Below are 24,132 nucleotides of genomic sequence, written 5' to 3' on the forward strand. Positions count from 1 at the left end.
ACATGAAACAGCACAAATACCAGCTAGCTAGCAGCAGGTATGAATATTAAATAGCAATCAGAAATAGGATTTACCTTAAAACAATTTACACAAATACACTGACCTTTAAAGTCTTGTTATGACGCTGAAGCTCCCGGCACAGAGATTCCAGCTTGCTGCGGGCTAGAATGGCCTTGCTATGCTCACTCTGCAAGTGGACTTTCTCTTTCACAACCTGTGCTTGTTTTTTCTGCAGTATCTTCATCTGCTTTTGAACATTCCGACTCTCCTCCAACTAAAGTTAGAGTATATTTAAATAAATATAGATGTGTGCAATCTTTTCCCACCTAGTCAAAATAACTTAAATTAAGATTGAATGAACTTGAAATAGCATCATAGAGAACAGTGATATCTATAGACTTTCATCAAGACCAGTGTAGACTACTATTGCTGTTTGGGATATTTTTTTTGTCCTGTGGACAAGTTAATTCCAAGCATATGTCTGGACAGCCTTGGAATATAAGGCTATGAAAACCTGTCCTGATTTGCCAAAAATTTCCTCTGAATTACAATGTCCACAGAACCATCAATCAATGGCTCTCAACCTGCATGAAGTTCCACAAGCAGAACCAGACCTATCAATCACTGATATGTGAGGGCATGCCCGGGCACTCTGAAAAGCCTGCCAATTTAAACAGCTTTCACAGCTAAGGATAATACCCCAGAGGACTAGAACTTGTTAGTAAGTTTATATACTCTATAGTAATAAACTGTGAATTCCTACTGCAGAGCGTATCTTTAAGTACAGCCCTATGCAGATACAAAATTTGTATCTGCATTCGATCTGCGAGCAGCAAAAATGATCCGCGGATATCTACGGATTTGCAGGGCTCTATCTCTAAGAACCAAACTGAATGAATTATACAGGGCTTTTTATCCTACAGACCAAAGAAATTCTCCAAATATGTGAGGGTTGAATTTGTGTACCTTTTATAACTCAGAAAAAGGAAATTTTCAGTATTTCAGAATAAGTTTTCCTAATCTTTCATCTACAAAGTCCGCAAATGGATTAACCAACTGGATTGTAATAGCAATATTAGGTTTAACAAGCTGGTCTACTGACTGGTCAATTAACAGCCTACTATTTACCCATGGTCAAATACTGTCTGATATTCCAACAACCACCACGCACAGATGTAGGTGGCGGCCTAGCTTTTTGATTGCATTATGGTGATATTAGCAAAGATGTTTTGATCTCTCACTTTACTACATGCTAATACCATCTGCTGGGAAAAAGATGAACTAACTAAAAATTGAGCATCTTAATTGGCTGGAATCTTCTAGAACAAACATTGTACATTTATCTATCTGTATACTAGGCCATCATTGTCCATTGTGGTTTACCAAAGTGCATTAAACAAGTTAAAAGACACTGTCCCTGTCCTTGGTCAATCTAAACTGACAAGACAGAGAAATTAACTCAGAATGGAGAGGTAGGTTCAGTCATTAAACCTCCTCCCCTAATACAAAGACAAAAGATGCACAGCCATTAAACCTCCCGCTTAAACAATAACATCACAGCTACTAGCCCCACTATCCTCAAAGCAAACAAACCCATATTATATGCCTATGTAAATAAACCCCCAGGCCTCCCACTCAAATACCCCCTCCATCACCTCCTCCCGACACACACTTCTTATCCCCAGCCAAACCTTGCTGATAAATATGGAAAGTTCTATGTTAATGAGGGGGTTGTGACATCACTTCTTTGTAGAGGCCCCTCCCTTCCTGCTCTGCACCTTCTCCTACAGCTGCTTATGAGCCCGTTGTGTTTGCTGTAGGGAAAAAGAGGCCACCTGCCCACCTCTCCCTCCATGTGATAGGGGAGTGTGTAAGGGGCCTAGGAGAGAGGGAACAACATGGCCAAAAACATTCTGATTGGATGGAATCTTCTGGAACAGCAGCACTTTGAATAGCTATTGGTTGATTAAACTTCAAGAGAAACTTCATAACTGAGAAAGCAGTCCAAAAATAATGAGATATTAACAATGACGTAATAAATTATGCAGATTTGGGGAAAGCCAAAATAATTTGTATGAATTTTTTTTTTAAAACTAGACATGAACATGGAAACATTGTTAAAGCTAAGTACAAGTTATATTCTTTTGAGTATGACACACATGTAGATAGAATGGAGTACCTCCACTTGAGGAATTCTTGTGATGTGTCCAGCTATTATCAAAGAAGTTTATTACAGGCAAACAGCAAGGAAGAATAAACTGGTATACAGCAAAGTTTGTTTTCTTCTGTGCACTCTTCTTCTACTTAGTCTTAGGCAGCAGCAGAAGTCTGAAGTCATTTGATGAATATAGTGATATGAGTGGCATTGAAAATGAAGCTAATTCCGTTTCTTTATCTTCATATAAGAATTTTGTTATCTGCGTCAAAACTCCTACTCCTGGAAAGTCTTCCGACGTTCATCAAGAGGTTTTTTGATATAATGTCCTACTTCTAGAAAAACAAAAACTTACCCGTACACTTGCTAGAGATAATTATGCCAGCAACACACCATTTCCTATAATCGAAAATCCTTATACACTCATTTTTCATAAATTGCATCTAAAATACCAAGTAGGAAATAGGTTGCAGAAGTCTTCTGAATGCCAGAGCGGATGATGTGAAAAACAGCTGGTGTTCATATTGCACAAGCTCTTCATGTACCTCTAGTAATTGGATGGATGGTACAATATTTGGAGTGATGGCATCATCAACTTCATGATGATAACCCCACAGCTAGTGTTTTACTTATTCCAATGTGTAAGTGATTATTACCACGCAGCCCAGTATACTGCAGGACCAGTTTAAAAATATAATTAGTAAATTGGGTCAATGGAAGGTTATTTTGGTTGTGACCAACAATATGGTTAACATGAACACTACTTCGGGTTTGCTGATGAGTATCCACACCTTCTGTGTTATGGATGCAGTTTTTCCCTTGTGATGTTGACGATCTAACAACTTTGCATCACATGTTAAAAATGAAAAGCAGGGTCAAGATATTTAAAAGCAAACAAGTATCAGCAACCATTTTTGTAAAATACCGAAAAATAAACATTCGAAAAATAAACATCCATGTTATCAGTCAAATATATAAAAAATAAAAATTGAATTCTGCTATGCCTAGGTATGACATTATATACCATCATAATGCTGCTTTCAACTCCATTCATAGTACAGACAACAAATAATGGAGAGAAGACAGACTTCACATAGGTTTTTATGCCATTCATGTTTCTTTCCATTACAGTTTAGTATCCTTTTTTCTTCCAGTATTTGTAGGTTTTAAAAAATATATACAATTATTTTCAGATCTACTTTTATTTCATGTGGAACTATTTGCCAGAGGATGTTGTGAAGGCCAAGACAATAACAAGGTTCAAAAAAGAACTAGATAAGTTCATGGAGGATAGGTCCATCAATGGCTATTAGCCATATGTTCTGAAGTGTCCTGAGCCTTTGTTGCCAGAAGCTGGGAATGGGTGACAGGGGATGGATCACTTGATGATTACCTGCCCTATTCATTCCCTCTGAAGCACCTGGCATTGGCCACTGTCAGAAGACAGGATACTAGGATAGATGGACCATTGGTCTAATCCAGTATGTCCAATCCTATGTCTCTACTGCTGTCCTGTTTCAAGTTGAATCAATTTCTAGTTGAATCTCATTTTTGTGACACTATTTTTGTGAAAAAGAAATTAATCATACTCACTTAAAAAGTCAAGTATGAACAACTAGCTGATGTTTTCAGCAATGGAAAGTTATAAACGTCCAAGAAAGGGCAAGTTTGATGAGCTTATCAAAAACAAACTAGAAATACTGCAGAATAGGGTCAAAGCCTTATCTTACTCCACTAGAAAAACTTTAATTACCTCTGGACTACAGATGATGATTTTGTTGCTAACAGCATTGAAATCTATTTTTATTAATTCTATGTTGAAGTACTTCATTATCAGAATACTATAATAAAATGCCTCAGTTTATAGAAGAGTTTATGCAGACACACATAAAAGTGAAAACAACTATCAGTGTTGAGTTTTTATTTTGACTGCAACAATTTCCATCAGAAACCTGGATGTTGCAACCAATGTATTCTGCTAATGCAATGAAACAGCTGAATCATTAAAACATCTTTGAATTAAATAAATCTGCTATTCTTTCATAGTTAAAATATGTATGTGCACACTCTTAAGTAGATAAATAACTATTTCTCCAAAACTATTTCACAAGAAATAGAAATTTAGTATAGCTACAAGATCCCAAGAGTACATCTAAATACTTACAAGATCAGCATATTTCTTGCAGAGAGCTGCCAACTTTTCTTCTGGAGTAGAAAGTGTGTTCAAGGCTTGCATCAATAAGAGCACTTCTTTCCCTATGGATGAAGAAAAATTAAATACTGAAAAAATCCAATAAGAGCTTTTTCTTGGAAAGGAGTTTTGTATTAATGATGTGTTAGAATGTTTTTAATGGCATGTTAATTTAATAGCTGTATATTGTCCTACTAGACAACTAGAGAATGGCAACACAAGTCTCTATAAAACAAAGAATACATATAATTATCTTGCTGTTTGCATATTTGTATAACATTTATGGCTGGTAGTATATTTAACACAACTGCAGTACAACCAGTCTTCGACCACGAGCCTTGTTTGACTTTCATAATTTCTATTTCAGAAGATAGAAACCAAGAAATATCTTTCTTGAATACACTTTTTGAAATGCTAGATCTAAAATTCAGATTGTGTTATGAAATCAGATATATTCATGAGCTAAAAGTAAAAAGTGGTCTGATGCAGACAGTCATCTTCAGTGTGTGTAACCCAAATACTGCAGCATCACAGTCTTTAACAACCAGAAGTTAAACCGATAAGTCTATTTCCAAAGGTTAAGCTGAGTGAAATGCAAAAAGTAAAAACTCATGACAAGTGGATCAGATTTTTAAATCATTAACATATTAACAGCTGAGGGACTTTTTAATATTAATGTTAAACCAGTGGCCCTTAAAAATATGTTTTCCCATTTTCTGCAACACAAATCATGATAAAAAGGACAGAACCTCATTTGACAACAAAACTAAAGCTAACAATAACAACTCAGATTGAAAGGGTAAAATGTGAAGCCAATTTTTAAGGGAACATTAAAACCCCCATCTCTTTTAAAATATAAAACTTGATGTAATTTAGAAGCCAAAGCCTTAAACAGAGCATACCTAAGGTTTTCTCTTTGTTTTTTTCAGTCTCTGGATCTTGTTGGCCATCAGGTGGCTCAGTACGAGCTTCTTCTCTCCCAGGAGTCTCCTCACGCGATTCTTGAGTACAGTATGTTGATCCCACTGGCTTTCTATTCTTTGTGATACAATCTTCATCTTCCAATGCACGTGTACTTTCCATGCCATCACAATTGGACTGCAGATGTTTCAAAGCTGTGTCAGATTCAATGCACTTGCTGTTCACCAACTGATCCTGGATATTCATTCCAATCTCACAAATTCCAGCTTCACCTGTTGTACCAATCATAAACTAGAGAAGGGGAAGAAGTAGTTGTCAGATCAGCTATCAAGAAAAAAATTACTTTAAGTAAAAAACCTCTACTCTATTTTTAGTATGCACAAACAAGAATCCAAAAAGCTTCCATAGCATTCAGTTGAACTGCAAATGGTGATCAATACTTTTAGAAAAACTAATATTGCATGTATATAAAAAGCAATTTTGCTTTTCACTCATGGCAATGTGTAAAGATGACTGACTAACCTCAAATATTTAAGGAGTAATGGAGTCACTATACCTGACAATAATTCTCTCATAAGAAAGTTACCTGAATAATTCAGGTACACACGACTCCAGCCTTCTTTTTTTTTTTTTTTTTGAACTCATGGATTAGACAAAGTAGCTATTACCTGGGAACACTCCGCATCACACACACAGTACAGTAGAACCTCAAAGATACGAACACCTCGGGAATGGAGGTTGTTCGTAACTCTGAAATGTTCGTAACTCTGAACAAAACATTATAGTACAGTACCCTGCAGTCAGTGTCTTCCAGCTGAGGCTGGGAGAGATCGCTGCAATGATGGCAGCACCTGACAGCACTGCCTGGTTTGCAAGCAGCTCTCTACCCTATTTCCTGTTTCTTGCCTTTGGACTGAACAAAGGGGTGCACCCACCCTTGGCACTACAAGCCACAGTCCTCAGCCATCTCTCCCCAGAGCTCACCCTGCTCAGTGCACTGCTTGTGACATGCCCCAGAGGCAGTACATGACAGGAGGTTGGTTCCAGCCGGGTGTCAGCGCCCCTCCCTCCCGTCCCTTGCACTCCCAGAGGTGCTGTCAGGATCCAGGAGTGCAGCCACAGGCAAAGCTTGGGCTGCACTGGTGCACAGGCCGTGGCCCTTTAAAACTCCTCCAAAGCACAGCTGACTCCCATTCAAGCTCCAGACCAGGCTTTGACTGCAACCTTCAGTTCCTTGCAGCATGAGGTGCTTGGCTGCAGCAGCTCTCTTTTCCAGGCTCAGAGGGGAGGGGGATAGGGGTGTGTGTGAAAACAGCTTCCCCCTCCGAGTGGGAGGGGGTGAAACAGCATCCTTGGCTTACAGGAACAGCGCAGGCCCCGGACAGTTTCTGCTCTGCACAGTATTTGCTTTCTTCTTTCTCCCCCTCCCCTCGCTGCTGCCTGATTGCTTACAGTAATTCTGGTTTTACAGGGTGTTCGGTTGACCCGTCAGTCCATAACTCTGGTGTTCGCATCTTTGAGGTTCTACTGTATGTCACTGAAATATCACCCTGTTAAGGATGAATCAAGCCAAGAATTATCTTCATTGGCTCATCATTCCAAGAAGTGTTGTATTAGAAGAGTTACATGCTAAAATTAGATTTCCATGCTAACTTTTTATTTGTGAGAAAGCTACAGTGTTCTAGGAGTTTTGACTTTAGTATTAAAAAAAGGACACAGCGGTTCCATTGGTCAAAGTATATGGAATCAAATGAAAAATACTTTCAGGCACAGGAACTGGGAGTATTAAGTTAATTTCCAAGTACCACCACAATTAGGAGCCTAAATATTTAATAAATCATGAACCAGTCTACACTCTATATTCAATATGTAATACAATCTAGAGATTATTTTTGAAATTGTTAAATGTTGCTTTCTGATTTCCAAGTACAGACACCCTTCTTAAAAACGGAAACACTAATTTTCTGACCTTTGCATCCCCAGTCAATTTGAGAAGTTGTTTTTCCCAGTTTACTAAAACAATCACAATATACATACCCAAATGAAAGACTGCTGAACTCACATTTAGATGGACTTTGATTACACGTGAGACTAAATTACAACACAGATGGCCACCATCCTTTACACTCTACAACACCAGTAAATACCAGCAGCAGAACTTTAATGAAGATTGACAGCTACTATATGATTCAATATCAAAGTTAAAAGATTAACATTTTAAATAATAATTCAAGAATGGAATAAGGAAATATACAGAAGGGAGAGAGAAAAGAGGAGGAAGAAACAGAACATTTTTATAATTCAAAGTGTTTAAAAATCCTACTGGAAATCCCAGGGTAGACCATGAATGTTATTCACACACTATTAAGCTGATTACATTCAAAATAAACTGATATTAAAACTGATACCACACAAAAGAGAATGAAAAATATGGAGAGGGTAGAGGGGAGCAGGAGTATATGCAATTTCATCTTCAAAGTCACATTTTACCTTTCTGAAAATATTACAGTAGCAAAAAAGTCACATATCAGTTGGCTCTGGGTTTAGAATATTAAGACAAGTTATCTATAATTCTGTGGTAGACAACAACATCTCTGTACTATTCATAAAAATCTGCCTCAGACTGATACAAATTTCAGAAGAATGTCAGTACCTAACTGGAAGGTAAGCTGTAGTTCTCTCTGGTGACTGGCCTATGCTTAAATCCACACTCACGGGATATAATTCCTTTGGGACTATACCCATTGTGGACATCTGGAGTTGAACAGATGGTGGCGATGCCCTCAATCTAAATCTAAGCGAAACTCCTATTACCAGTGAATCTCCTCTCATCCATGAAAAAACAGACATCACCAGACACTATAAACAAAGGACAGACTATCTCAGAGCCTAAATATTCTAACCTGTATACACTAATCAAGAGCCAGGCCAATATCTCGGCAAACGAACAGCAGAGACAAAAACCTCCCACATTTTGTGATCATGCCATTACAACATGTATAACATATTGGCTATTCAAGGGAATCATGACTGTTAAAGTAAATACTCTTCCAAAACCCTTTAAAATATTTAAGTGAATTTTAGTGATGAAAAGCATGTGTCTGACAGTAATGAAGTCTATTCTCCATAGCACAGGTACATCGTAGGTAGTAGCAACACAAGTTTCCCCAAACAGCGTCTCAAACCTAACCTGACTACCAATTTAGGGGTGAGAAATAAGACATGGGATACAATAGGATAAAGACTAACTAGCATGATACTTACATTAAATGTCTCTCCAAGTTATTATAGGGCTTTTCTATGTGCGGAGCTGCACTAGTATAAATGTAAGGCATGATTTTAAACTGATTTTAAAAGGTTTAGAAATTGTAAAACAGTTGTGTGGTACTCATTTTGGTTTTAAATCAGACATTTCAGATTTGCATAAATTGATAAGGAACAAGTTTTAAGATAAGTGTCTACACATGAGTTCACACTGGTTTAAATAAACTGGTTTCTCTGTAGAAGAGGCCATTTTCTTTTTTCACAAAAATCTGAGTACCACAAAGTTGTTCAAAGGAACATAAGCTATCATTAACAGTATACATCCAAATATGATTCAACCTCAGCTTCCTCCCATTTGTCTGAAAAAAAAGTATGACCTTTGATTTTAATGATATCTGTGTCACTGTAAAATTATGGTAAAGAGCACCCTAGAAATGCCTATAATAAAAAACTCTCAGGCACAGCTATCAATTATTAAAACTAGTTAAACCTCAACCATTCTTCTCATAGGTTGCATCTAGGATGTTTATCAATAGGATGCACCATACTGTAATATAAACCCTTTAACAATCAAGAATGTAGTTATCTCAACTATGCACATAAACCAAATCCACTGCATCCATTTCTCAACTCATGATAAATACTCTTTTCCATTGTTAGATCTACAAAATACCCTGTCATTGAAACATTACAAAGCCAAAGTACCACTATACCACTATGCAAGAAAAATGTATTAAGAAATAGATTTTTTTAATATATGAAAAAGATACACCGTCTCTTTGCATCCCTCACAATTAAGGCTGCAGATTTCTCACAGCATTTTTTTAAAAAATAAAAAATCATGATGCAGTCATGGTAAATTTAGTAAAAGTGACTGCTCCTTGAGTTTTGATAAAAAAATGCTGACAAATGAAGAGGCACTGACCACCTGTAGCAGCACCCTTAGGCCCAGCACTGCAACCCTAACCTGGCCTGAGTGCAGAGGTGAGGCAGAGGACAGCAGAGCAAGCCTGCCCCAAACAAACTCTGGGCAGCAGCGGCTCCTGTGTTCCCTGAGGCTGAATCCTGGGGTTAAGAGGGTGCTCACCCTACATTACTTCAGGCAGAGGAAGTGGCAGCTCTTGGGTCCCACAAGGCTGGGCCCAGCTCCCTGCACTGGGCATTGTGATCTGGGGGTCCTAGCGCCACTCAGGCTTGGCCTTCCACGCTGCTGATCATAACAGAGGGGTGGCTGGGCCAAACCTGAGTAGCGCTATGATCTGCCACATCTGGTCACAATGCCCAGAGTGGCGACCCAGGGCTAACCCTGCAGGACAAGAGCCATTGTTATGGGGTAAATCATGGACAAACAGGAAAATCACATTATCTCACTTTTTCCCCTGCCATGACAAATCTGCAGCTTTACTTACAATTGCCCAAGTTATGTCTCTGCTCTGCAGTTTGACATGTGCACACTGTGATCTTGATCTATACTACTTTGATCACTCGATGAATATCTATTAAGATTGAGACTACATTACCATTTACGAGCTGATTTTTCTAAGTGCTCTGAAATCCACATACTTACTTCAATTGTCTTGATTTGCTGTGCTTTCTTGGGACCTGGGATAGGGTTAGTGGTCCAAAATTTGAGGCCATTAGAGCAAGGGGTTCCTACGCTCTTAAAAAAAAAGGTCACGTGACATCAAAAAGTTATTCTAACTTTTTTGCACGCACCTGGGGCTCAAACTATGGCTCGGATCTTCCCCAAAATATATCACCTGTTCAGGCTTGGTCTCAGATACTGTCTGTCACCCACTATCTCTTTGGGAAGAAATATTTTAAAAGATATTCATGGTAAAAGTTGGATCTACAACCTGGCTGTAACTAAGATTACAAGACAGAAAAATCACATGCACACGTGCAGCAGGACTGGGGCTCTTTTGCAAGCCAGAGAGTTTGCATGCAGTCTGACATCTGAGACAGAGGGTCATTCAAGATGAAATACCGTGACAATTGACCTGAGCAGCACCCATATAGTGTAAATCCAAGTCTTGGCCTCAGCAGCTCCTTCAGAATTTACGTTATGCACATTAATTGCTCTCTGCCTGCATTCTACAGGGGATACTACTTGAAGTTTTGCCCTAAGAGCAAGGTTTCTGCTTTAAGAGCAAAGAGCTCTAAAATCTAATGCGTACTCAGATTTTACTTGAAAAAGGAAATTTTACTTTTTTACAAGGAAAAAAGTGTTAATTAAATAGAGGGAAAATGAAAGACACTAGTAAGCAGCAGCATTAGAGTAATGTAAGGACATGCTTCTCACCCATTTCCTAAACAGTGGGACTGATCAAAGAAAAAGTAAGTAATTGCAACTCTCATGGACGATCAAAGGACATCAGAAAATGCATCCACAGAGACCCCTATACTAAGGACTGGCATTTGTTTATATATTTATCATAAGAGACACAGAAACCAATTTAAACTTTCTACAATATTCATTCAATCTATATAAACCAAGGGTTTACACTTTTATTCATCCCTCCAAGTGCTGTAGTTTCTCTGAAAAAGGATTCTCTCTTTTGCAGAAGTTTGCACGTGACTTTTCTTTCAGATGCAGACTTTGCCATAGTAATCCATGCCTTTCTCACCTTGAGACTGGATTATTGAACTGTACTCTACATGAGTATTCCCCAAAGGTGATTTGGAATTTTCACTAAGTGCAGAATATGGCACCTCATTAGCAATGCTTCTCACAGAAAACACATTACCCAATTATCTGCACTGGCTTTCTGATGATTGGCCCACAGATCTGGAAGTCTTCACTATTGTTGGTCCATCAGAATCCAAATATCTTTATGACATACTTCCTTCAAATTTTATTATCCAAATCTTCTGGGAGTGTGACAGATTAAGAAAGAGATGCAGACCATATTTCTTAGCAAAATATCTCAGATGAAGTTCATGATTAATGTGTACTATCTGCAAAAAAATGTTTTTGTTTGTGTGTGTCTAGAGCAATGAATAACCACTTTTTAATAATAAAAGTAAAAATGAAAAACAAAAGTGAAATTGGCTAGTTTGCTTTGATTGCCAAGCTGATAAGCAACGAACAAATGGTAAAAGATCTCTTCATCTTAAAGTGCTTTGCAAGTTCTTTACACATAATCACTTCAGATACCTGTTATGCAACACTTCCAACAGCATGTTATCTAATGCTGATTCCATACTAAGACTGAAATCACCACTAACATATCCCAGGTCTCACCACAAGCTGCGAACTAGACTTGATGCTTCTAGGCTGAAGATCTGACAGGATTAACAAAGTTTTCAATAAGAGGAAATATATAAAATTAATGGTATGGAGAAAGCAGACCAGACACTTTTTCTCTGCCCCATAATACAAAAGCAAAAGGACATTGGTGAAGTTAAAAGGCAAAAGTTTAAGAAAGAATAAAAGGAAATCTCTCTCTCTTTACACATTAAGCTGTGAAACTCACAACTGCAAGATATGAAGACAAACAGGTTAGTGTTTCAAAGAATGGACATTTTTAAATTATCTCTAGGTTAATTAGCCAAGATAAAGAATTACAGAGTCCAAATGTGCTTAAGGACGTATGATAATCACTGTCTGGAGTCCGAAAGCAACTTCCTTCTGCTCATGCCAAAGCTTCCTAGGCACAGTACCTCACACTGCTTTCTAAACTTCTGACTTGATCAAGGAAAGGGTATGGATCAGATGATTAAAAATAGGCTTTAGAGGGCACTTCCCGCCAGTCACCATTTCAAGCTGTCCTTAGGCTTATGCCTCATTCACAATTTAAAAGTTCTTAGAAAAGAGAAGTCTCAGAAACTTTAAAAAAAAAAAAAATGTAGATTCTCAAACATATTGGTGTTGCAATTTAAAACACAGGCAATTATGCAGCCATTTGTTCAGTGTCAGAGGACACAGGATTCTGCATGTAAGAAATTATATAGGAACCATATTAAACAGAAGGATCTCTGAAATCTTAGGATTGATTTCTGGACAGGAAACAGTTTGCAGCAACTACATTGCTTATAATCAAACTAAAATCTGATCTATGCTACAAATGTAACAAGTCACAGGACATGGCTATGATACTGTTTATCATCTGACCAGATTATAACACTTAAAAAGTTATAGTTGAGTCAGGACCTAACTGTATCTTTGCATCTAGTTTAACATCATAGACTGCCTCAAAATATAGAGACTAGCTACCACTACCACGGCCACCACACATCTAAAAAAAAATCTCTCTTCACAATCAAGAGCTTGTCAATTCCCAACTCATTCTCAAACCAAGTCTTTTTGGGAAAGGAGACTGAGAAGTTGCAGAGGACACAGACAACCTGGTCACATTCTATTCTTGAATTCAGACTGCATTTATTAGGGTTATGATCAACTGACCTTCTGCTGGACATTTCACTCATGTTGGACCTTTCAAGAGTTTTGAACACTACTGACCACAGGCTGGTGCTTTGATAACCAACAGAGATTGATATCTCCTCTGAAACTGCTCTCAAAACACAAAAGAATAATTTATCAAAACCCTGACAAATACGGTCTCAATCCCAGAGGAAAGACCAGAAACCACACTGGAACTTACTCAAGATGTCCATGTCTGAAAATGAGGCAGTGTCATATTTAGATAATAGGAGTCAGTGAGCTGTGATGGTTACTATTCATCTTCACAAAAGAGTTTGAAACGTGTCAAAGATTGAGCCTTTCGTATTGTTCCGTGTATACATGGCCTCCATGAATAATTCCTGAACATCTTTATGCTGATATACCAATCAAAAGACCAGTGTACCATACTAGTTCAGCCATTCCTTTGAAAGAATGTTTGAATTGTATTGCTCAGCTAACAATCTTGTCTTCAATCCTGCTGCATACATATTACTTTATGACTATACAAGAGCCTTGCTTTCACTACGAAAAAATATGTTTTTAGCATGTCAGTCAACACATTAAAATTCTAGTGTGGACAAGACAGTTCATAGTGTTCACACATTAGTTGGGATAAACCCTTGGCAGCTCCCACTCCCAGTGTTTACCTCACCCTGCTAACACCTGTGAGAACTATGCTTTGTCCACACTAGGATTTTAATACATGATAAACACCTTTTTTCTTATTGTGGACACACCCAAAAAGTCTAACTGCATGGTACATATTCCTGTAGGAGTCACCTATATCCACAATCTTTTTGGCAATTTTGACCATAACTTTTCCATAAAAAGCCATGGGTCAGAGATCATAAAAGATTAAGTTAGGCATTGATGGCAGGTGTATCTTCATCATGTGATATTACAACAGAAACTAGTGTCCTTGTAACCACATTTGTTTACTGTAGCTCTTTTCAGAATGCTCTCTCATTAGGGCTACTCTATTGCTTGCAGCAGCTCAAATGCTCATCATACTCTTATGCGCAACTTTTTTCTTTAAACACAGACTGTCTATGAAATGACCAACTGACTGTGATAACACTTGACACTGAACTTAAAAAAAGGAAGGACATACAAACAAACAAACATCGGCCCATTTTACTACTGTCTTAAATTATTAAATGTGAAATTTTAAAATTCCATTCTATGCTCTGTATACACTTAAGGTTCGGGTTTCCAACACTGTAAGAGAAAGTTAAGAACTTTTTTCAACTGAATTTTCTTTTTTAAATTAGACATTTCTTTTGATCTTTGCAGAAGTCTGTTTTGAGCCAAATTTAAGTTTACAGTATTCCTTTAAATCTTAATGCTGATGGTCTTAGCTACATTCAAGGCCTGCTTCTTGAGCATTGTTCAGACAAGTATGTGCACTCACACATCCCTTGTGTTTAAGGATCCTACTATTCCCTCTAAAGCCTACTAAAGAGGTTTCCATGTGGTATGAAACTCAGCTGAAACCAAAATCCATCTAATTTTCATTCACTCCCTTAGAAACACACCTTCAATGGTGATTTGCAAAGGAAAAAAGGGGTCTGTACTATATTGCTTCTTTATGTTGCATAAAGAAGGTCTGAAAGGTGTCCTCCCTGGCTGTTCTCAAGGTTTTTTGCATTACAAATCTCAGCAATATCAAGTGTTTGCAGAAGACTTTTTTTGGAGGACCCGGAGAGCTTCAACTGGAACTCTCTCAGACCTTAGCTGAAAGACAAAGTGTTGAATGTTTAATAAACCAAACTTCTGTTTAAATCACATGCCTGTGACAGGTGTTAACAAAAAACTAGAACAGTTTTAAAAAGTGTGACTCACTTCCCCTCAATCGGGTTTCATATCCTTAATACCACAATTCTACTAATCCTTCGATCACCTTCAGCATCTCTCTTGAAGACAGGGTAAACAAGACCTGAGTTTCTAATGAGAAAAAGTAACAGCCTATGAAAAAACACTTTCAGGCCTTATTTACACAAAAAAAGGTCATATCTAGTTATCCGCCATTTGCTAGTCACGTTTGGAGTTTTGTTTTCCAATCGTTTAAAACTACTGTTTATCCAATATCTCTTACTCTACCTTTCAGTTCTTTAATCAAAGATGTTTCCTTCATTTTAGTTGTATGTGCTCATTTTAAGAGGGTGCAAGTTACATATATATATATATATATGCGCAAGTTGTTTTTTAAAACGGTTATTAACATTCTGAGTGCTTTGGTAAGGGGCACCATATAAAAATAAAGTTAACCATAAGACATCCTGTTCATTAAGGTAGTAAAAACCAACACATTGTAGAAAAGAAAAGATTTGTGATTCTGAGGGGAAATAGTTTCAATGCCCAGAACAGAAAACTTTGCACCTTGGAATTTTACATTTCTTCTATAAGTAACATGCCATGACAGTCACCTGAAAGCATATATGGGCTTTGCATAAGATACTGGAGCAAAAAGGAAGAAGTGAGAATATACCTATATCAACAGTTATATTACACTCAATAGTATATATAGAAACTGCATAACGGCACATTTTAAGAAAGCACTCTATTCTCCGAGTACTATGTCCTCAAACAAGTGTGTTTTTAGAAGTCCTTACAAGAGAAGCATTATGGTTTTCCTGCATGGAAATACAACCAAGACTACTGTAAATTCACTGAGCTGCAATATCACTCTTAGTAAGCTTTCATTAAGAATGCTGACTTTTTTTGGTTTAGAAGATACGGAAAATTAAGCTAGTAACATCCGTTTTGATTCCTGTTATGGGAAAGTCTACTGTCCCTGGACAAACAGAAACAGGACCAGGCAATACAACCTCTTCTCATGCACTTCAATGGGACTACTCACGCAAGTAGGACTGGAAGGATTAGGAACAGCTTTAGAAAAATGTGTTGCTTCTCCAAGGCATTCCATGCTGGATCAATTCTCCAGCTATGCCGAGAAACCATGAAAAGAGACGGTACAATCCTAAATGAGAAATCGGGAAAGGCGGCCTCACCCTGTACCAGTGGATACGCACACGTCCTCTACAAGTAACAACAATGCGTAGGTGGCCCGACGCTTTTGGTTTTTTTGGTGTGTGTGCCGGTAAAGTAACTGGCGGGATAAGTCATCTCCCCCCCACCCCTGCCCTGGCGCCCCCGACCACGTGAGTGACTCACTAGCTGAGATGACACACGCACGCACGCACACTACCGGCTCCTATTCAAGCCTGGTTAGCCTGCCCAGCGGTGCCGCGCGCGCCGGGCCGGGTCCGGTCCAGTCGGTTTCTCCTTCCCTCGTGGGAACAATAACTAACTGCCGCTAACCGTCGGGGCCGGCCCTGAGCAAACAGGCCCAGGGAGCGCCGGGAGCGGAGCCCTGCGAGCGGGACCCCAGCTGCGTAGCTGGCTCCGGGAGCCCTGCGCCAGCTGCGGAGCGCGCTCTGCTCCGTGCCGCAGCCCCCCGGGAGCCACTGCAGAGCAGAGCAGAGCCGGCCGCAGCCCAACCCTCGCACCCCGGTCACACACGCACGCGTGCGGCTCCCACCCCCCGCGAGCCGAGCCGAGCCGAGGCCAGGGCGCTTCTCCCGTCTGAGAGCGGATCTAGCCTGGGGCTGTGCGCGGGGCCGGGAGGCTCTGGCCCGGGAAGGGGGCGCGCCCAGCTCGTCTCGTCTTTTTACACTGTGCTACGCAACCGGCCTCACTCGGAGCGGCCGGGCTCGCGCCGCGGACTGAGGCGCTGCCTCGCACACCGCGTGGGGGGAGAGCCCGAGCGCGCGCGCAGCTGGCTGCTACCTCGGGGCTGCTTCCCGCCGCCGCCGCCGCCGCCTCCTCGCGCTGCCCCAGGCTGTGGCGCCGACTCTGTCCCGACCCTACCGCGCTGCTGCTGCTGCTGCCTCCTCCGCGCGCTGCCTCAGCTCCGCGCGTCGCCATGATGTGACGGCAGCATCCAAAGATTCCAAACAAGCTGCGCCTGTGCGTGCCGCCGCCGACCCCGCCGTCCACTCCGAGCCAGGGACACCGGAAGCGCTCCTCGTGCCGGCCCTGCCCGCGGCCAATCACCGCGCAGCCGTCCCACCCACGTGATACAAACTCATTTCCACCAGCAGGAAGCCGGGAGGCGGGGGTGAGGAGGAGTCAGAGCGTCAGAAGCGGTGACTGAGTGGCCGACCCTCTGTTCCCACTCCCGGCATGCTGTGCGAGTGACTGACGGTCGGGGACGCAGATCGCAGGTGCCGTCAGGGGGTGGGGCGCCCGACCTCAGTTTGGCCCACGCATGCGCCTGGGAGGAGGCAGGCTATGGGGGCTGTAGGCAGGAGATGAACTTCTCAGAGCGTGACGTGTGGCCTTCCCCTCCTCCCCCGCGGGGGGAGTGTCCGCACCGCTATGGCAACGCCGCGACTCTGCCTGGGGTGGAGGCGATGGTTCCGCGCGGCCAGGGCGCTGCGGCGATACCAGGCTGCGCACCCAGCGCGCGGCGGGGGCGCGGGGTGACGTGACTGCGCACGGGCCGCTCGGGCCCGCCCGCTCCCCTCTAGCAGCAGCGGGCCTGCGGGCTGCGCACTACGCTAGGCGGGGAGGCGAGACCGCCCCAGGCGGGTATAACGTGGCCGAGCAGCCGCCGCGCTTTTTTCGGTGCGAGAAAAGGAGAGGCGCCGAGGAGGCGTGAAGAGCGCTGCACCCCCGGCGTGAGGGGAGGAGGAGCCGCCGAGGGGCGCGTTTGCCAGTGAAAGCTGCTTCCCACCTGCCCTGGAGAAGAGGCCAGGAGGGCCGCCCTGCAGCCGGTGTTGCAAAACTGTAGTTCAAGACACAGCGTGCGGTGATTTAGGCCAGCGGTGGATGCTAAGGGTGAAGCTACAGCGCCGTGATCCCACAGCATAGACACAGCCGGCGGCGACAGGAGGGTGTTTCAGTTGGTAGAGGAACACCGCCCTCCCCCCTCATAATGCCCGCTAGCGCCCCGGTGGCATGCGTGAACTGCTGCCGCTTTGACTACACTCCAGAGCTTACAGGAGGGCAGCTGTGCCGCTGAGCGCCGCTGGTGCAGATGCTCTAAGCCGGTGAGAGAGAGAGCTGTCCTGTTGACTTCATTACTCTAGCCACCCCCGCCCAGAGCAGTGGGAGAAGCTCTCCCGCTGACATCAGAGCTGTCCACACCAGTCCTTATGTTGATGTAACTCAGTGCTTCTCAACCTTTCCAAACTACTGTGCCCTGGAGCCCCAGCCCGGGACTGAAGCATGTAAATTAGCTTTGTGGGGCCCCAGGCAACTTGCCAGCCCCTAATGGTGGCCCTGCACTTGTGACCACCCCAAACCTGTCCCGTGACATCCAATCTAGATGACTTGATGCACTCCCTGGAAGACCTCTGCATGCCCCTACTTGAGAACCATTGGTGTAACTTGCATCACTCGGCGTGGCATATTCACAACCCTGAGCAACATAACATATAGACATAAGCTGTAGTTTTTACATAACCTAAGTGTGTGGAAACTTACCTAAGTTTAAAAACAGGTGTACAGCATTTAAACTTGTCCTCATGGCTACTCTGCTGTAAACCCAATTTAAACCATTGTAAGTGCCAATTACAAAGTTGCCCATCTTTAGTTAATACAGCTTTAAACATAGGACAAACTATGAAAATACAGGGGCCTGGGCTAATGAATGTGTGACTTACCTTCCACCTACAAGCAGACATTACTCTGAAAAGTGTCTGTTGAGGTGAACTGTGGCTAATTGAAGATGCTCAGCAGAATGGCAATTCTGATACCAACAGAGTGCACTGGCCTAATAAATGCAGGGTTTTAAGTAATGTAGAAAAGACATGAGGAAGAAACTCTCAAGAGCCATCTCCATATAAAGATTTGATTATTGGTGGGAAATTATGCCCCATTCACCCTCTCCTCTTTTTTTTGTCTTGTTTTTACTTGTGTGTATTTAAGTATTCTATTCGCTCTTGCTCTAGAGCATCATTTGAAAACTAAATCAACTGTTTGGTCTGTGACATACGTGAAAATGTGACAACACTTCTAAGAGTCACCACATTTCACTGCAATATTTGTGGTTAAGGTGACCTGATTTTCATAAAGAAAAAACTATGACATTTATCACAAGGATGAGGCTATCCAGAGGAATTTTTCTGGGAATGACGTCAATGGCAAGATGATAGGGAAAAAGGATGCCTTCATCTCAATCAAATAACCCTCTTCTCTGCTACTTTGTGCCCCTAATGATTCAATTCTACTTACAAGAGGGCTAGATAAAGGATTAGTGGGGAGGAAGACTGGACAGGATGGTAATATGTTGGGTAAAGGGGGAAAATGTGCATTCTTTGAACTAGCCATCAATTTCACCAACTCGGGTGGTCCGACTGGAGGGGGTTATAAATTGGAGTTTTTTTTAAACCGACAAATGCTAGTACAGGCCTTGAAAATACAAACATTTTATTTGGCAGGGAAATGTGCTTACCGTATTCAGACTACAAAACCGTATTTGTTAGGGCATGTTCCTTTGGTAAATAACGTCTAACAGAGTTAGGAAGAGGAAAGAAAAGAGAATCCTCCTGCCCCTACAGTTGGTGCTGGTTAGTCTGCCTTTATTTTTATTAAAGTAAAAGCTTAAGCATAAAACCAACTCATTGTGTTAGGGTGCCAGAAACAGATTAGTATTTACCAGTGTAGTAAAAGTCTGAGGCCATTCCAGCAACAGAAACAGAATTTTCTTCAGACAATAACAAATTAAAAAAATATATTTTCAACCACAGTGATTTATACACTTCTCCTGGCACTCTACTTTTTGCTAATGCGAGTGGTAAGGACCAGCATAATTACTATATGAAAAAGAATTCCTTGCTAACAACTCAGCTTATGCAAAAGATTAGTGCTTGTGAGAAAGGGTGAGCCAGATAAAGTGAGAACAGGTACTGTGAGTTTCCACATTCAGTCATAGGCCTCGTGTGCAAAGGTTACCTACCTGTCATGCCACATAGTTCTCTGAAGTGTGCAGATATGAACTACAATGAGAAAACTACCAAAAATATTTTCACTTGAAATGGTGTCTCCAACAGGAAAAGTTGTTATTCTACTTCCCATTCCACTCTCTTTTTGTGAACTATTTTGAGCACATGCAGTATAAGTTCAAGTTTGCATTTGCAAATTATACCAGAATGGTAACATGCAATCACAAACTTCTGCTGAGGTGGCCATTGAATGGTGGGTTCTGTAACAATAGTCTAGGTCTCTAGGAATAGTCAACTAGGCACTAGGTAAACCACCATTTCACTTAACTTGCGTCCAAAAAGTGTTGCTGGGAAGGAAAGAATGAGGTGAGAACTTTGTCACTATCCAATTCATATAGCTGATTTAAAGGTGAAAGTCTCCATAACGTCTTATGCGTTCCTTAAATTTTGAGGCATGCCTTATCTTTCCCCCCCTCCCCCCCCAATCTACACCAGTCTCTCAGACAATTTTGCTTTCCACTGGTAAGAGCTATCATGGAAAAAGAGCGAAGTTTGTCACAGATTAACAGAAATGTTGAACTGTCAAGTTAGTTAAAGCGCAATGATTTTCAAAAGTTACTGTTTCATTGAAGAATAAAAAATGAACTAAATTTAAAACTGTATATTCTGGGTGCAGCATTAGGTAGAGGTGTTCTCTGAAAACATACTTACCCCATGAGTTGTGTAGCTCACAGATCTAGACCAAGTTCTGCAATGCAGCATTAAAAGAGAAATAGCTAAGATTTAATACTGGAGGAAGATAATGGGGTGGTTCCAGATGGAGCAGAAATCAGTGGACTCTTGCTTCAAAATAAAGGAATGTTTCTTTCTTGCGCTAGTTTGTTTTAAGTAGCATAGTATAATGTGCATTTTCTTGTTACTTGTGTGCCTTTTAAGGCTGCTAAAATTTCTAGTGTGAGGTATCAATTAGTAGAAACAATAGCCAAAATTTTAAAAAATGTTTAAAGCTTGATTTCCTAATTTCATATTTAGGCAGCTGCATTAAAGGGCTGATTTTCAAAGCATCAATTCCCATGAAAATCAGTTACTTGTTACAGAAAAACAGCCCTGCTCATCTTCTAAGAGCCGCAAAGCAGAGTATTGGGACTGGGGTTCCTGCACAACTTGATGTAGATGGTGTTGCTTCAGTAAGTTTTCACACATTATTCAGAGTGCTACGGTTGTAACTAGAACAAAGTAGTAAAAAAAATATTACAAGAAAACAACTATTTGACAGCCAGTTAATATTTATTTTACATATAACCTAATTGCAATGCAATGTGGAAATACTTAGTTAAGGCTTATACCAATCTTACTTTTGTCCTCTTGTGATCACCATCTCTGACTTCACTTACATCTAAAAGCCTTCATTCCAAAGAAAAGGACCTGTGAACCTTTCTGTAGCTGAAGATCAGATCCTCTATTTTCCACATGGCACAGACCAGAGATCATAACTTCCACATTACCTTCCACATATTAACCATTCAAACACATGCAAAGTAATGCATACTGAAGGGAAAAAATTATACTACTCAATACTCTCTACAGGGTTCTAAATTAACTATCAACTCAGGAAAGTGACATGATGTCTCTGTGGACAATTCACTGGGCAGCTGCCGTCAGAAAAGCAAACAATGAGTTAGAATACATAAGGAATGGGATGGAGAGTAATGCAGAACACACTTTATCTGAAGCAATTGTGTGGCCTCCCTCAGAATACTGGTGGCAATATTGGGCAACCCATATCAAAAAATATATTGTGGAATTAGATGGAGTTTAGAGAAGAATTTTTAAAATGATTAGGGGTATGGACAAAACTCTCAGATGAAAAGAGTGAAAAGACTGGGATCATTTACCTTAGAAAGCCGACAAATTAGAGGGGCATGATACAAGAGTATAAAAAGATACAGAGAAGGCAGATTGGGAGCGTCTGTTCTTTGTGTTGTATAAACAGAAGGGGATATTCAATTATATTAAAAGATGGTAAATGCAAAACTAATAAAAGAATTTTTTTTGCCCAATGCATAATTAAACTATGAAACTCATTGTCAACTCAACTCAGGATGTTGGTGAGGTCACAAACAAGATTAAAAAAAGAACTGGACATTTTTATGGACAAGAATACCCAGAGTTATAATATGTTAATGCTAACACATTTTAGAAAAGCTGTTAAACCTCACACTTCAGGGTTTAAACCAATCTCTAACTATTAGCGATTAAGGAGAGACCTACTGTGGGGCAGATTCTAATTTAGCATATAATCAATTGATTAAATTGCATCTTTTTTTCTGCTTTCCTCTTCTTTGTGAGGAATGCTTTATTTAAAACAGAAATAAGATACTACAGAAGGGAAAGAGTTAAACATGACCCCTCCAAAAAGCGTAGACTCATGGGGAGATACTCCAGGGTCCCATGAAACTCCAAATTAGTAAATGTAAACTTTAAAATTAGTTATTTTTGTGACGGCTAAAACAAGTTTTTCCTTCTACTGAAAGATCTACCAAATTGCATCATGCAGACAGTTGTTCAGACAGGGATCATCACAGCAAGGAAGACATTCTTTCACATGGCTACTGATAAATTTCTTCCACCAGTAAAGGCATGATAAGGAATATAGAGGGGACAGAGTTAATGGTGTAACCATAACTGTTTACAAATTCTTTTGCACTTAGTAGATGAAGAAAGCCTGATTTTCCAATGTTTGTTTTAAACCTTAATTAAATTTCCTCACTTTCACGGTTTATCTTTCATGCTAATTTTCTGTTAAAATAATATATTTATTTACAGCCTGGACTTTTACCTGTTTGGAAGTTTCCTATGTGTCAGTGCTGATTAATGCATGTACAGAGAGCAGCTCACCTGTTTCTAATTTTCCTCTGCCTATCTCAGTGTTGTCACAATCTCTTCAGTAGCAATAAACTAACTTCATGAAATGAAGCAGCAGATTCATTTTTCAAAAGAGTTTCTACACACAATATCTCTGAATTAAAAATGACAATATGTTGAAACAAAGGATATTTTTCTTAATTGCTCCTCAATGTGCAATTGTGTTCAATTAAAGCCAACAGCTAACAATGAGCATGTATGGATGATTTTTGAATATATATGAAAAGCAAAGATCAATAAATCTTGGGTTACACTGCAAAGATTATAAGGAGTTACATGGCATTAAGTTTTAATTTCCATTATTTTACAAAAATTGCATTAGTCTTATCTTCTGTGTAGTTATTTTAAAGAAGTTAGTTACATGTATCTGAATCTTTTAATAAAATTCAAAGAAAATGTAGCAACAATTAATTCATCCTATGGTGACAGCCTTAATTCAAAGCAGTTTTATATATTTTTACCAGTTAGTTTAAAAAATTTGAACTCCGTTTCTAATACCAACCTCTAGTGTTTTATATCTAAAACAGAAAAATCATTTGTGTTTAAAACAAAATGTTTCATGACCAAAATATCACCCACTAGTGAGTAATCATTATTACTGTTCACTTACTGGGAGTACAGCTTCTGTTCCACAGTTATTGGACAGTCACTTCCCATGCTATATATTGTAAATATCAGTTCAGATAGTATACTTGTAATTTAAGGTCCTGTTGAAGTTGAACCCAGGTCCAATTTTTGAGGCCTTAACACTTTATCACGATGTTTTCCCAGGTTGTAATTTCAGAGTTGGAATCTAGATACTTTTTACGAACTTAGGGCCTGCAGTTTTTACATGTTCAGACTTCTATTGAAATCCATTCATTTGTGCATAATAACTAACAAAAGGCAAAAGTCAACAACAGTTAAGGGCATAACGTTCAAGAATCCAGCCCACAGTCAGCCCATAGGTGCTAGTACAATTTATGCAGTGTTATTCTGTGAGTTCATGGCGCTAGAGCTATGCAGTGGCACTTTACTACAAAAAAGCAGCCTCACTTCTTATGTAAGTGACAAAGCAAGAAATTCAGAGTTAAAAAAAGAGAGAGCTTAGCTTTCAGTCTGAGTTGTCAGTTCAAGTCACTCTCTTATGGCTAAACTGTAAATGTTTAAATCTCCTGTACCTCTGAAGATAAGTTAGGGGAACATTTTGCTTGGAAAATTATTTTGTATTTAAAACATTTGCAAAAAAACCAAGATTTAACAATAAATCAGGCACACAGAACAGCTTTATTAGTTAAATGTAGTATTCCGATGCACAAAACATATAGGGAAGTTAAAATTT

The 24,132-nt window shown here is 40.2% G+C and overlaps 1 protein-coding gene across 1 annotated transcript in view; it reads right to left on the minus strand.

The window, feature by feature from the left end:
• Window positions 1-17,239, minus strand: part of TXLNG (taxilin gamma) — a 35,451-nt gene extending 18,212 nt beyond the window's left edge. The window contains exons 1-4 of the mRNA XM_067566097.1: window positions 16,726-17,239; window positions 5,249-5,558; window positions 4,320-4,411; window positions 104-274 (exon numbers count right to left, since the gene is read on the minus strand). Coding sequence (XP_067422198.1) covers window positions 104-274; window positions 4,320-4,411; window positions 5,249-5,558; window positions 16,726-16,863 — 711 coding nt within the window. The 5' untranslated portion in view covers window positions 16,864-17,239. The remainder of the gene's footprint in view (window positions 1-103; window positions 275-4,319; window positions 4,412-5,248; window positions 5,559-16,725) is intronic.
• Window positions 17,240-24,132: the final 6,893 nt, after the last annotated feature.

The sequence above is a fragment of the Emydura macquarii genome, unplaced genomic scaffold (genome assembly GCF_026122565.2).
Source record: "Emydura macquarii macquarii isolate MOO-44397 ecotype Brisbane River unplaced genomic scaffold, CSIRO-AGI_Emac_v2 contig_2734, whole genome shotgun sequence".
Taxonomy (NCBI): Eukaryota; Metazoa; Chordata; order Testudines; family Chelidae; genus Emydura; species Emydura macquarii.